Raw genomic sequence first — 16,198 nt, forward strand, 5'->3', positions numbered from 1 at the left:
CAGTAGCGGACAATGGCAAAACCTAAATAAGATGAAATCCACACAGACTTCACAATAATAATATTCACTTTCAAATTCAAATAAAATTCTTATTGGGAAGTCATCATTTCAAAGAACCATGTATCTTGAGTAACAAGCACATCTGTATGTACTGGACACATATTGTGATGTTAAAAGTGGACTGACATTTTTGACAAAATACATTATTCTCACTTCAATTAATCATTAATCTCCAATCAGCATCATAAGAACATCATAATTACTGATTATGATCATTTGTGGTCTTTATTATGTACTTATCAGATTCCTTAGTCAATGTTGTTCAGCTCGTGAGTATTGCTGATACTGCGCTAGGTCAGCATAAGATAACACTGTCCAAAGTCCCACACCCAAATCTATGGTAAATCACAACAAACAAGTACACAGCTGAGGGACAAGCATGGTCTATTCTTGTACCTATAGTAACGCACACCACGTACTCAAAACATAAAAATACACAAGGTATTCAATTATCCTCTACAAACACACGAGCATGCACAGTGTGTTGAACGATAAAATGGTACTAATGTGTAGCTTTCTCATGATCACAACATGATGTTTATGCACCGACCACAGCAAGGGTATGCAAAGCCCAGAGTGTTATGGCGCCTACAGCTGTGAGATTTCAACAATCTTATAAGTTTATTGCAAGCCACACTGTGCGACATGGATCTAATAAACTTTGGTACGACATCAAGTTTGATGTATGTACACTGTACGATGATAACACCTACTGAATCGTAGGCTACCACGCAAGTCAACATACAAGAATAAAATGTCATCAGTGACACTGTCAGAATTTTGTCCCAGGCTATCTTTGGTCGCAAGACCGTGACAACGGCCATCTTTGAACCTCTCTCACAGTGCGACGTAGGACCACCGTTTTGGAGCCACGACCAAAGATATCGCCACGTTTCTTTCACGTTAGTCATCTTTCCTCTGAGACAGGCCAAAATCGCAGTGTATACCCACCATTACACTCTGAACTAGATCACTGTATGCATGTTCCTCTGCTGTCGAGTTTGTATTCAAATCTGAGTGTGCTTTAGAGTCTCTTCTTTTGTTTCTCATGTAACAGTACACCACCAAATCTCTTGCACAGATACTGTATAAAAAAGCGCATTCATACTGTAATGATGTTGTATGAAACACTTTATTTCCACACATTTTCACAAGTTGTTTCATAAGCAACACTGACCGTCAAGTTCATCAGACAAAACACACTGACAGACATAAAGAATAACTATTTTCCGTGTAAAACTTAGTACCTGAAGAATAATTTTCAATTAGAAAATAACTGAGCAAATTGACCACAGGGTATGAGAACTTACATGGAGTAATGACTTGGAACAAAATGCAGTTTATAGATGTTTTAACAGCAACATATTACGGGCTCCCAGAACGATCCTTGCTGAAAGCTACAAACCACAAAGCCTTAAGAACGGGCTTTAAAATCGACATCTGGCAAACACACACAGCTGACCTGCCCCTTAACATTCTCAAGACAATATATTAACATCGTTGGCATCACTAATCAAAATGGGAGCTTAGCAACTGGAGATTAGTGCTCTGACAATTACATCCTAGTGAAGCGGATTTCACTGCCACTCTTATATGCACATTACATAACAGAATGAACAATGAAAGAGTGCACCCTTGTAAATTAGAAAAAAACACATCGTACATAGCATATTTATAGCACTAGCTCACTCTCACAAACATAGTTTATAATACAATGATGGTGTAATTTAACTGGTAAGGAAGGCATGAGAAATTAAACATTTTACCCACATTGTACTGATAAAAAAAGTCTCACACTGTGATCCTGATACAAATAAACACAAAATTATTTTTTTTTCCTTGTACCTTTGCTCTTCCCTTTCACAAAAGTTATGTATTAATATGCAGAATATATCATGTATTTCTAATTCATATATATACTGTTACATGATGCATAAAGACACAACCTTTCTCAGTCTGAGACTGCAAGATGAAACAAGGTAACAGTCTGCAATGTACCAGGCTAAAGAGGGCAGGAGAGGGGTGGACAAATTAATGGTGGAAGTAGCTGATGGCTGATGGAACATAAAAATATCAGTCGTACAACAACAGTCTTCCTGAACATAGACCAGGAAACACTTCCTGTAAAACACAAGGTTTAATCTTTATTCCCATGTTTCTGCCTCACTGTCACAAGGTTCATGGAAAACATACCCCACTTAACCAATGGACAAGTAACTTGCTTACAAACGAATGTGCAGCTGTATATGAATTCAAATGTGAATGTACCATTCTAGTATGAAATGAACACCATCCAAGTTCTACTGTTTTGCCCATACAGTCTAAAATGTAGAAATTCTAAGCGAACGTATTCTACTTATCAGCTTGTCCCTAAACAAAAAGAGTCACAACTGCACATTCTAAAATTTTATATTCTTTCTAGGAACAGAAAAAATATACCGTTTTAAACTGTTAAATACACAAGGCATTGTGTGCAAGAATGTAATGTGGTCACAACAGGATCAAAATAATATTTACAAGATCAATTTAATAGTACATTACATTCTGATTATTTATACAAAAAGTCCCAAGATTATAGTGCTAAGTTACATGTATTATTTGGAGGTAAATAATGTATAGGCTGGGTGGTGGCAAAGCAAACTATAAAATAACCTTCCTTATGGCGCTGTCAAGAGCCACACACTTAATGTTCAACAGCACCAGAACAGAAATATCAACTTGTGTTCAATTGGACAAATTTTGCTCATGTCCATAAATAACCAGTAACTCAAACTGAAACATTTGTAACAAAGTTATATATGAGGACCATGTAGCTGCCGGATTCTTTCAAAACACTGGCACCTGCTTTCTGAAATGACACAAAGTAACAAAGTCAGAACACTGGTCTTCATATTTAAAATAAAAAAAAAAACAAAAAAGTGGATCCATGCTAAGCTTAGTGCGTTAGCAGCTTTTGATTCAAGATTAAGATCCTTACGCTTTGTACATTCTTCATCTGGTTTCATGGACATAAGGGTTATTTAGGCCTTTTTTCTAACAAAGTGGTGGAATTCAGACATGCACGCAGGCCAGCGTGCGTGATGTCATCACTCTAAGACATGTAGTCCCCCCCCCACCAATACCCTATTCTTGCTCCTGTGACAACACACTGTGTCAGCCACCAGGCCGTGCCAGTATACAAGCGCTCAATCAACAGAACGCTCTGTTCTACTGATGGGCCTTTTTTCCCTCCACACTATGCATCTGAGGAAAACTTGGAAATCACCTTACAGTCTTCTCCTGCGTGGTGCTGGTAAAACTGTACAAATACAACAATGCTTAATATGTGGAGCATTTTCTCTCAAAGGATTTTCCCACAACATTTGCTCAGTGATACTCTATTGCTGTCAATAACAAAACATTGATACAGAATAAAGATAAGTCCTTGCTAAACATTGTGTAACTCAAGCTATAGTCTGAGCGGATTCATTTTTGCAATTCTTGAGGGGGGAGGGGTACACCCCTCGGGTAATATTATACACGCCAGAGGAAATGGCTGCCTACCAAACAAAAGGATGTTTCTCCATCAAGTCCCCTTTCTTACTTGTTCGACACGCAGTCTCACTACAGGCAATAGCCAAATGAGATACATATTTATATCCATACTTTTTGAATACCAAGTAAAAAATGGTAGCAATGGGTTATGGAATGTGACAGAGCACAGATGCTATTCTGTGAGGTTAAGAAACTAAGAAAGAAAGTGCTCCAGGATGCTGAAGTATAATCTGCTGGTGGATGGTAATAGTCTGGCCAGTCAGCACAGCCACGCTTCATACAAGACCATGTTCAGCACCGACACATTCTAGCGGCTTTAAAACTTTATCATTTGAAATACTGGCTTACAGCAGAGCCAGGACATTTTACTTTGTACATGTACATACATTTTTACATTGTATGACGAAAGACAGAGACCTAACATTACCAAGTTCTGGGCTACTTTCTGCAGCGCACATTTTAATCTTGAAAAATCTTGGAGTAAGAGGGGATGCTAAAAAAATAAACTGTATAACTTACAGTATGTTGTAAATTTATATAACAATAGCTGTGGCCATTTTGGGGCATGCTATAATACTATTCAATATCAATAAAAGGACACCTTTTAGAAATCCATTTTGGCAGCATGCATAAGTATATCTTGTCACTATTGTATTCTTTGTGAAAAATGTTTTGAATAATTTTTCAATTTCCAAACAGCACTCAGCACAATATATTATTTGGGTTATATGGGGAGGGGGGGTCTGAGAATACACTTTTGAAAGTAAAAATATGATTAAGAAAAGGTGGACTGCTTCCCCTGCTGTGTAGGAACCTAGAAACCCTGACCTCATGTCTGAGGCTGGCTATCCCAAGCCCAGCCTGCGTTCTGGAACATTCGTGAGTAGACGCTTTGCACCTGTCCTAGATTTACTGAGTAATAGCCTGTGTCTGACACAATGGAAAGGTTACATTCAGCGTCAGTGGTGAGGGATGTCGGCTTCCCATGGTTCATTTCTGTCAGTGGAGAAACAGTGCCAATAATCCAATAACCACTAAGGGAAAGTGGCTTTGTCATTCCTCATCAAAGCCTTAAATACTTAACCAAGACTTTACCAAGACTTAATAGCTTGATATTTACTCCACTGATAGTTGGGGATAGGTATGTCCTCATTATTGCATTATTTGTATTATTATTAGCATTATTATTACTGATAAGCCACCAAAGTAGCACAGAGATCGATCAGTACAGTCAGTCTGAGAGAAGCATCCAGTTACAGTGGGTTTCTAGAGGCAGCAGGTTGTTACCACTTCTACATGGCTACCAACAGTGACAGAAGAACTTGAAAAGCCTGGCTTTAGCGCACGCATTTTAGAGAACAGAGAGGATCTTGGGACTGCCGTGAAAGTACCATCGGAGCAGCCCTTAGGAGGAGTGGGGGGGTTACAGTACGGACATTATGCTGACTTCACCCTGCCCACACAGCTGCTGTTGTTCGCCATGCGACTCCAGAGAGCAAACGGAGCTAATCTGCATTTTTCACTGCCGCTTTGTTTAGGTCTACCAAGAAAACGTCTTTTGTTCTGGGTTGTGTAACCAGCGTTCGGCACACAAATGAAGAGAGACAAACAGGTCCCCACAATTTCTTACACGGCTGAATGATCAGACCTATTTTTATCTTTCTTCTGAATTCACTTAATATCATTTTTAGGGCTCTATGCATATGTGGGGGACACTATGACACAAGGTGTAGGCCACAGCATTCTGCTTCTTCCTCTGGTCACTGGGACCCACCTTATGAGTTACAACATGCTCCCATTTATATTCCGTTGTTTTGGATCTTTATTCTCTTTAGTCTTTACCCAGTCTCATCCAATTGACCCTCATGCTGACTCCATAGTGATGACGGCCTCCTCACTCTGCAGTGAAGGGGCGGGGGCGCACAGACTGGTGCACTCCTCCCTTGTCTGGGACTGGGTCGTCTGGGCTCGGTTAGAGCAGTCGGCGCTGTCATGGAGGCGATGAGCCTCCTCCTTCCCCTCCCCCTCCGTCCACGTCCCCGCCTCCTTGCCCCCCTCTGCGTTCCCCTCTTCCTCGTCCTCACTCTCCACCTGGCAGCGGCACACCTCGATCCCCGAGTCGCCCGTCATGCGGCGGTGGCGGAAGTGGCTCTCGTCGGCGTCGACGTCCTCGTCGTCTGCGTCTGAGGCACCGGACGCGTGGCTGTCGGGCTCGAAGAAGTCCACGTTGGAAGAGAAGAGGGCGTGTTTGGGCGGGGACTGGACGGGTTTGGGCGAGGGGCGGTCTTCCGTGGGCTCCTTGCTGGGGCCTTCTCCCTCCTCCCTCTGCTCCGCTGGCGCCCCCAGTGGGTCGCCGAGAGGAAGTGCGGGGGCACACAGGGCCGCGGGAGGAGGGGAGGTGGGCACAGCAGTGCTGATGACCGGGGCGGCCGGGTCGCCCGCCTCGCTGGGCGTGGTGGCGTTGCTGGTGTCGGTCTCATCGGTCACCTGCACGGAGAAGGAGGTGCTGCAGGGGGAGGTGGCCATGCAGGAGTCACAGGAGCAGCTGGTGTAGTTGTCGGAGCTCTGGGAGGACGTCATGCCACTGGGGCCAGCATGGGCGTACTGGCCGCCCCCCTGCAGGGCGAACACGGTGCTGTATGGAGGAGGGGGTGTGCTGGGCTGAGCCGCCACCTCTTCGTAGGAGGGGAGTTTGAAGGAGGCCAAGAAACCTGCGAAACAGGAGCCCCTTACTTACACGTCATTATTTATTTACTTGCATACTCACACCCTTTCAGGTGTGCTTTCTGCAATTCCAATACACCTTGAGACTGGCTGGGTGCACCATGCCACGCAAGTGGGAATGATATATCAGTACCTTAGCAACTAAAAGGGCTTCAGGGATCTCTTTCAATCCACATGGCTGGGTAATTCAACCTAACCGCACCTAATGACACTTTTTCAATGCAGAGTAACAAATGTAACAAAGAAGGTAACACAGACACTGTCCATTTTGAAAATAGTTCAACTATTTCTTTGATTTTGTTACTCAAATGTGAAAGCCAAACAATTTGAGGTAGTTACGTCCACTGACCGACCCTCTATAGAGAACTGTGCATGTTTAAGAAATCTACAAGTGGCATTACAGAGGACAAAAACCAGAATCATCTGGAATAAATTTAACTGTGAGGCAACAAACGCAACAGAGGAAAACTGGAAGAGAGAGAGAGAGAGAGATAGAGAGAGAGAGGTGTCTCACTGAGATCCAGCATGGAGGTGGGGTAGTTGCAGGCCCCATGGTAGGCTATGAGGTTGATCTCCCTCTGTCTCTGCTGTTGCTGGATCCTCAGCTTGGCCCGCCGGTGGCGGTACGCGCAGCAGCAGCTGAACAAGATCAGAACCGTCCAGAGCAGCCAGAACCCTGCAGGAACCAACATGTTATTTTACCCCACGTTCCCACACTGAATCCTCCAGAACCCTACACAGTGCTTTACCGCATATCCCCATGCTGATCTATTCGCATTTTATACTCACACCAAAGCTCATGGAGTTGTAGACTACAGTGCAGTTGAGTCACGCTACAGCTTGCGGTAGGTGCAGAACACAAGATGAGTTACAGAGGAGCTTGTGCTAGAGCAGTATTCAGTGAAGTTGAGCTACGGAGGAGCTTGTAACAGTGAGGACTGCAGTGAAGTTTACTTACACCAGAGCTCATAGTAGTAGGTGCAGCAACCGGTCTCCCCACAGCAGTGCCCAGTCTCACACAGGTATCCAACATTGCTGTTGACCCCGGGACAGTACTTTGGGCTACCAATGAGGGGCAGGCTGCCAGCAACCTGGTATTCCATACCCTGTAAAAGAGAACACCATACATACACTCACACAGGGTCATTCTGTGTGAAATGGAGCCAGATTAGCTCTTATATGAATATCACATAATAATTTTGCCAATTTTAATCATCACATGACAAATGAGCCCAATTTTCAATAAAATCTGAGGGAGCCATTCCACAGTTAGTCCTAGTTCACAAACCTTTTTCATTGTAATAACTCTATGGTTCAGTACTGTCAATTAAAATGACACCAAAGTCTAGGGATTCCCTACCTGATTAATGGTTGCCATGTCTGTACTCTGTGGAGATGCTGTCATCTGTAAATTTTAAAATAAAATTATTCATTAACAAACAAAACTAATTTTACAATCAAGCTAGCAAAAGCAACAAACAGGAAATTAATTAAATGACCTCTGCATTATCCTCGGCCTATGCCCTGCTAAGGCTTTTCGGCACACTGATTTGTCACATGCTATGACACAGCTATTCTATTTAGCTACATGGGTTACTTCACACAACATCTACACACCACTGAGCAGACTGATGTAATGTTTGAGGTTTCAGCAAACAGCTAAGTCCACAGTTGAATAAAAGAAACACCAATGTAAATGTTTGATTAATATATGCACTTAGATATTAGTTGCTACATAAAATTTACCAGTTATGAGTATTACACTTATACTTCTTGAAACCCTATGCAAAAATATACTGGGCCTGGGAAATGCACTACATAACACAGAAGTAATTGCAATTCCTAAATGTTCATACCAATCCAGAAAAACAAAAAGGAACCACAATTCCTTTCTTAAAGTGTATATATAACAGAAGGAATTAATAGAAATCTAATTGATTAGAAATGTCTGTATGGATGGTATTATCCAACAATTTACAACTCACTGTACATAGAAACCCATACACATCAAACCTGAAGTGTTCCTTGTTCTCAGTGGATTTATTTTGAATGTTTTGGCAATGTTTACATCAGGAAGGCTTCTACTTATCATATCCCAGAAGGCTTCTGGACATGTGACAGTTTCATGGTTTTCCTTTAGCTTTGCATGAAATGAAAATGCACTGCTTTCAATTGCACTGACTTACATTTTACATTTTTTTTTTTGGGGGGGGGGGGGGGGGGGGGGATAGAGTTTTCATTTCAAGAAGAAGAAAACATGACCATGATGTGACATTGTCACACTTGTTGTTATACTATGTTGGAAGATCTAGTTTGTCCCCTTTCTGCAATGTATAAATGAATTAGTTTTCTGACTTAAGACAGACTTTCCAAATTTGATACATACAAGAAGATTGGGGGTTATTTAAAGCTTAACCACCTGCCTTTTCAAACCGATTAAAAAAAATAGGAATAGCTGTCATGCATGAATGAACCATTCTTGAGACAATGAACAATGCACAAGAGAGTCAGTAGCCCCTACCAAGGATGAGTTTGATATGGAATTCAGTAGTTTGTCATCATCCTAGAACAAAAATGTACCACATTGGTAATGTTTTAAGAATAACTCACTGGGCGAGTTTTCCAGACCCAGAATACGTCTGGGTCTGAAAAACTGGCCTAGTATGCTTCTATGTGGTGGCTAAAGCAGCTGCTTACTAAAAAGTGACAATACACATAATTGGTCAATTTATGTAGCAACTAATGTCTACCTATACAGTAACTATACTTACATGGTCACGTCCTTTATTCCACTGAGGATTATATATTTTACTGTTGGAGATCAAGTCTGAGTCTTCAACAATCCACCCAGTGGTGAGCATATGTGTGATGTAACCCAGTGTGGCTAAAGTGTGGCTAGAAAGTATCAAATCAGTGTGCTGAAAAGCCTTAGCAGAGCATAGGCTGAGTTTACTGCAGAGGTAAGTTCATGAATCTCCCATCTTTTGTGGCTTTTGCCAGCAATAACTTGAAAGTAAAAGTAGTTTTTTGTTAATGAATTTCAGATGTTTCTACCTGGACAGTCATTTCACCTTAAAATAACAAAGATTATAACAACAATGCTGCAACTTGTCATGAAAGTAGACCTACAACAACATTTTTCTTATTTAGATCTTAATTAGTATAAGTGGAGGTAACTAGTTTTAAGAAATTTGTGAACCTGTTGGCTTGAGCCAATCTCCTCAGAGCAGACTGAAATAAAACTTGGTTTTCTCTGTATTCTGCATCTGTAATCTGCAAATAACTCTTGAAGAAAACGGGTGACAAGGAAGACAGTGGTAGGAAGGACTGACAGTGACACCACTGCCTGCCAATCCTGAACTTGTAGCCTAAGTGTTTGACTTGTTTCTGTTTGATGTATTCCTCTCAAAGTGAGAATATGTGTCTTATGTTTATCTCCCCACAAATACCAAGGTCACAATAACATCACAGTCATAAACTAAAAAAAAAATACCTTACAGTATAGAGTTATACAGTATATTGAGCTATACAGCAAGTTACCCTTAACTTAGTGAAGTGGTAGCAGGGTAGTTTAAAATAAATTTGCTATGCCTTTTCATTGTACTGCTTCACAGTTCATTAGAAGTCATTATCTTCTAGACTCCCTTACAAAGACTCATACGCATGTCTCATATGTTGGTTCCTCCGGTCTATTGAACGGTGTTGCGTTCTTTTAGGTGGGTTCACCTACATGCATTCCGGCCTAAAGGCCAAAGGCCTTATGTCACAGAAAGCTGTCTCTATGCAGGCTGCAGGTTTGCTGCACTTCTGAATTAAACCAGGCCCAGATAGGCATAATGTTTTTGTTTGGTCTTGACTCTTTTGACAATTGTGGACTATCATTGTTTCCATTTCAATGATGCTTACAGGACAACAGCTGAAAACCTCTCCACTCAATGGGGCCTTACAGTGAGCCCAGACAGACATGGCCAAAATCCCAGACAGATGAGGGGGAGCAGGCAGAACAGAGGCAGGACCCTTCCCCCACACTCCTGGCTCCAGCAGCAACAATGACCTTCATCAATTACATACCAAGTCCAAAACAACAATGCTGCCCATTCAACTCCATGCATCTCAGTCACATTAGTACAGCACATAGTAATTTATTATGCATTTCACCAATCACACTTTTCCACAAAGCAGCTTGAAACACATTTTGCAACTTGCCATGTGCAGACTATTTCTGCAACCCTATGACTCCTCATCTGTTTAGTGAAAAAGACAAAAAGTAGACACAACAGATTTGATGATGAATGGTTACATGCAATATCAATGCCTACAATCACCTGATAAGAAAAAAAAAATTCTATAACCACAAGGGTTTATTTGTTAAACAAAAATGGAACAAACACAGCACCATACATTCAGCACACATAAAGTATACGATATGGATTATCACATATTTTGTAGGGAGAAAACTGCTGCAGTACACACACAGTAAATCCTTCAAATTCAGACCATCCAATGCTCAAATGCAGCTCAGTGTAGTATTAACTGATCAACATGCCATTGAGGCTAAACTGAGCTCCATGCATATTGTACACTGCATAAAATGCCAGGGACAGAACAGAAATACCTATCAGTTACTACACTTCAGAGCAACACAGACAATGCTTGCACTGAGTTTCGGATGACGCAAAAGAGCTCTTTTGTCAGCAGACCTAGCGCCAGCTAGCGCTGGGCTCTGCGTCTTCCTGGCACGGTGAAGCACCAAGATCAGCCTCTGTTCACGCGACCCATTATCGATTCTGGGACAACACTGTGTGCTGTGGGAAATCAGGGCACAGCCATTCCTGGAACTTTGGAACTTAAGACAATCAGCATGCCAGAGCAAAGGAGCCTCTTCATATATGTCACTCAAATTCTAGCCTATGAACTTCATTTTTGGTCACCTTATTATAGAACTGTTAAGTTTCACATTCACTACACTCTAAGCTTTAGTGATAAGTGGTGCCTTTTCCACACTGAAATACAACTTTCCAACATCCACATATGCCATGCAGAAGTGTTCAAAGCACTTGCTACAAGCAGTCAACTCACTGAGGGAAATATGTTGAAAAAACAAGGATCACCCAAATCCCAGAATTGGAGGAACCAATGTGACATGCTGCAAGGCCATATTATACCTGTGGAAAAGGCAGGCAGTGTGCCATAGCGGTAAGGAACAGGACTTGTACCCTAACAGTTACTGGTCGGATTCCCGGGAGAACCACTGCTGTTGTACTGTTGAGCAAAGTACTCAAACTGAGCCTCTGTAAATATGTATATAAGGAAAACATGTAAACAAAAAAACAGTAAACTACAGAAGTCTCTCTGGATGTCATCTGCAAAACATATTTAACATAAAGTAATTGAAGAGTGTGAAATTACAAATTGTCCTTGTAAAACTTTCTATCAGTCATGTATTTTTTCAGCATGTCAGTACTGAGGAAATGAGAGGAGAAAGTGGAACTGCAAGTGAGTGGGCTCTTCAAGCATCTAGCCCTACTGCTTCTTGGAGATTACAGTACAGCACCATACTTCCTGAACTACAGATTAGAATATAGGACTTCCTGACCAGCATGAGTTTGCCACCATATCTGTTTGCAAATCCAGTTAACCGGGGAGGGAAGTAACAATGGTATGTCTTCAGTTTACATGGGTTTCACATTATCCCTAGTATTTAGATTCTGAGCACGAATGGTAAAGCATTCAAATGCTGTGGGTATGTGTGAAAGAGTTCTTAACTGTCAGTATAGGGATAAGGGCATATGCATAACATGCACACTCCATTTCCTACAGCTAACTGGCATATTAGTCTATTTATTACAGATGCAGTCTAACTTATCAAGAAATGTTCTGGAATTAACATAACTTGGCCAGGGCAAACTTGCCTAAAAATGACTCATTCCATGTTAAATGATCTGAGGAGAAAGAGTTTCAACACCAGGCACATCAGAACTTTCTACCACTATCATATGGCATAAAGTGATGAAAAAGGCATCCCTCATCCATGTCTTATGAAAAGGTTTAACAGTTGCATGGACAGAAGTTAATTTTGACCATGGCAGTCAATAATTTCAAAAGTATGACTCAGATTTGGACTTGCCTTGGTTCTAGTAATATTTCAGGGTTAAAGGAATCAAAAGCCCATTACTGAGTCTCTGAACCCCACAACTGTAATATTTACTGAAAAGCACGTAATATAATTCCTGTATGTCTGACAAGTAGTATGGGGCTGCTCTCCATAAAAATTCTAAAGAAACGTCTGATTTTTTGGGTCCAAAATTGTGAGGCTTATTTTCTCCTTTCAAGGGAATTACATATTTTAAGTTTATTCTATCTTTCAAATGACCAACTCTAGATTCCACCATCTATTGGCCAAACCTGTTTTTACAATATAAATGGATGTTTTCAAATAATGAGGCCATAAACTTTATAAATGTAATTCTCTTCACAGGAAAAATAAATATGGCAGCAAGTTCTGAGATGGGTGTCGGGCCAAAAATGGACTAAACATGTATGCTAAATTGTCTGAGTTTCGTTTGGCTTTTGTGATTTACACTCAAGTCGATGCATTTGTTATGGCAACATTCCCGGAGTTTGGACTACCAAAAGGTACAGCAATGAGCACAACACCCACCGACTCAATGAACACTCACAGCTAACAGACTCATATGCCACGCATGCCAGAGCACCACGTTTCCTGGCTCTGGCTGGACAAGAGGTGACAGTACTGGGAAGAAAAAATATCCATTTAGTGGACAACTAATACTAATGGAAGGGACACTGCAATTTCTGTGGCTCATTGTCATTTAGGCCTACAGTGTGTGTATCGAAAGCATTCACGTGATGACTGCTGTCATGTTCTCGGATCTTTCAGCCTCATCCCTTCTTATTCTGTACCCTTTCAGTTGCAGGCTAGGGAAATGAAGCTCCCACAATATTCAATGAGCCAGTGAGTGTGGTTTTTGAAACTAAAACCTTACAAATGCAAAATCTTAAAAATGATCATTCTTCTATGGCTTTACACACACTTCCCTATTCCTATTTTTACTGCATTCTCTTCTTCCCAGGATTCTGTCTGCTCCCAAATCCAGACTCATAAATAGACCACCTGCCTTCAAGATGCTATACCCGCTGATCCTTTACAAGCCATTTCCTCCCTGCATAGACTTCATTTCCTCTCACATTAATGCATCCTTCTCCTGGTGGTTTCTTTGTTGATTTCAAATTGGCCTGCATGTAGCTCAACTCAAGCCTAATCTGTAGAAATTCCACCCTGTCACCAAAATTGCCATACTCTTCTCAAAAATATTTGAAGCAAATAGCCATCACCAGCTCCCTACATTAATTCCTCAGCTCAGTTCATTCCTGTTCATTCTTCTCAAATATGACTGTTTTCTCTCACTAAATCTGCACTTTGATGTGTGACTGACTCTGCTGAAATGGCTTCCTGACATCTTGGTTCTTGATTTCTCATTCCATGATTTGCTCTTTAGTATCCGGGAGTCTCTAGTAGACATCAAACTTGAACTTCTATCCAAGTTTCTGATTACACCTATTTGTCATCTACAGTTAACTTGCTCTCCCGTTATACGCATCACTCCATAGTACCCCCATGGACATATTATTATGGGTCTGCCCCATTTCTTAACACCTGCTATCTGGATGGTACCATGACTCTGATGGCATCTTCTAATGTACATCTCTTACAGAATGCATTCCTACAATTTTAAACATACCCTTTGAATCAGATTTATTCTTTTCCACGTTCAAGATAGCTTTGCTGGCAATACGAACACAAATGAAGAAGCACCATAAGCAGAAAAAACAGTAAACTTGTCAAAATTAATATTAAATTCAAACTTTCACTTCCCATTCTATTACAGATTAAAATTTTATATGACGACAAAAAAAAAACTGGATGAAAGAAAAAAAACTAAACCGTCTGAACCAAAGATGCGATTGAATATGATCGTAATGACTAGTAAGAACTTTTACAAATGGATGAGTATACCTTATTCTGTAACTCCAGAAAGCGCCTGGTCACAACTCCTTTTTGCAGCCCCAAAACACTATTCTTAGCATCATTTTTCACACCGTGGTTACAATTAAGTTAAACATTTTAGGTAACAAAATACCGGGCAAAATATTTTAGAGAGTAGTCCATCATGTTTTACTGGCTAGCCATTGATTGTTTTGTAACAACTTTGAACCATGACATAACAATTTAAGTAGCTGTCTGCTCTTGACCCAGGAAAACACTGTGTTTCTAGCAATAGAAAAACACACAGGATTAGTTTGCGGAGTAGACATGGGATTATCCGGTAGGGTGTCTTTCAAAAGAAACCCTTGCCTCGCTTTGTTTTCATGTAAATTATGACGATGCCACAAACTTGAAGATCGAACACAACATGTTAACGACGATGCGCGGTCAAATTACATGGGACGATACAGAAAGCTTCAATAACCATTTCCTGTAAAAGTAGTGCTGTAATGTTTTAGTCTGAAACAACTCACCTAACGTACAAGAAGTATTTTTCTGGTTGTTGGTTGGTTGTATCGTCCCGCTGATTGATGTAGAAGAGTATGTTGATTGTAGCGTGACACTTTCAATCGTAATACACGAATTTTGTGTCGATAGTGGTCATCCAGCCTTATTGGTTTGTAACCTACATGCATTAATATAAATCCCACTACATGTATACATACATGTATAAATAGCTAGGCAGCTAAATGCACCGTGACAATGCGAAGATGCACCACTGGATCGGATCCACAACATACTAAATTGCACTAACGCAAACTATTCTAGTTTAGCATTGTTGATGTGCATAACAGCAATAAGTGTAAAGCATTATTTTTGGTCGAGAGGCTTCTTTGGGATAGTTCAGTGAGGACATATCCAGCTGTGGCACATTAAACCGCAAGAATGAGTTTTTCTAAGAAATCGACCGTTTTCAATTTAGTTGTACAAAAGTAGGCTACATAATCTCCACAGTCATCCACATCCCCCGTGATATGCTGGATCTGCATTGTAAATAGCCGAACAGGACCAATAACTCAAAATGAACTAGCTAAAGCTATGTTAGCTAACCTCGTTAGCAGCAGTTTTACAGACGATGCATGAATGTGTAAACACTTTTAACCTGGCTCGAAGCTTTGCATGTTGACACTTAGCTGCCTTGCTTAATTAAAAATTATAATAATAAAATAAAAATCCAACTACCGAGGTAGGTCGCTAACGTTAGTTACTTTGATTGATCATTGTCAAGCTGTAATGTTAGATAAAAAAAAATAAAATGCACTTACATCCTCTGCAGGCAGTTCGCAGTATATCGGCTCATCTGGTTCATAATCCATGATGATAACCAAAAGTTTTTTGAGATCATAAAATAATTATCGGATGCTGTTCCACTGAGCCCCCATCATATCTCCCTCTTCCTAGGTCTACTGCCAAACCATCCGCCATTTCTGTCCGGAAAGGACAGAGCTCAGTATCATACCAGTCTACCACTGCAAACAAGCATCCCTCTGTTCAGTAAACATAGATTGCGCAAGATCATCCGCGGCTAAATACAAATGAAACGCATGATGGCTTGATTTGGAAGGAAACCGTTCCAATTAAAGAATGCCCCTTATATGCTTATCCAAAACCTAAATATTGTGTTTACACTTGGAGATTTTTTTCAACGAAGTCGCAGCGCATTTGGCACTGATTTGTTCAAACACGTCATTGATGTTCCTTGGGCCAATCATAATGAAAGCAGTTGAATAAAGTTCGATTACCTGAATCTTGCATTCGTATTCGTGGACAGGAGTTGTATAATTCATCACAGCAATGTAACCCGAGGTTAAA

The 16,198-nt window shown here is 40.9% G+C and overlaps 1 protein-coding gene across 4 annotated transcripts; it reads right to left on the minus strand.

Annotated features, from left to right (window-relative positions):
• Nucleotides 1–3,089: 3,089 nt before the first annotated feature.
• LOC118792915 (WW domain-binding protein 1) lies at nt 3,090–15,978 on the minus strand. Of its 4 annotated transcripts, none has more exons than XM_036550762.1 (6): nt 15,652–15,715; nt 14,860–14,909; nt 7,679–7,723; nt 7,277–7,424; nt 6,833–6,994; nt 3,090–6,305 (listed from the first exon to the last, which is right to left on the minus strand). In XM_036550762.1, the coding sequence occupies exons 3-6, from the start codon at nt 7,721–7,723 to the stop codon at nt 5,458–5,460; spliced, it is 1,203 nt and encodes a 400-aa protein (XP_036406655.1). In that variant the 5' UTR covers nt 14,860–14,909; nt 15,652–15,715; the 3' UTR covers nt 3,090–5,457. The 4 variants fall into 4 exon arrangements, with proteins under 4 accessions (XP_036406655.1, XP_036406654.1, XP_036406652.1 ...); XM_036550761.1 differs by having other exon boundaries at nt 14,860–15,011; nt 15,652–15,700; XM_036550759.1 differs by lacking the exon at nt 14,860–14,909 and having other exon boundaries at nt 15,652–15,978.
• Between the last annotated feature and the right edge of the window lie 220 nt (nt 15,979–16,198).

Source organism: Megalops cyprinoides, chromosome 18 (genome assembly GCF_013368585.1).
Source record: "Megalops cyprinoides isolate fMegCyp1 chromosome 18, fMegCyp1.pri, whole genome shotgun sequence".
Lineage (NCBI taxonomy): Eukaryota > Metazoa > Chordata > Actinopteri > Elopiformes > Megalopidae > Megalops > Megalops cyprinoides.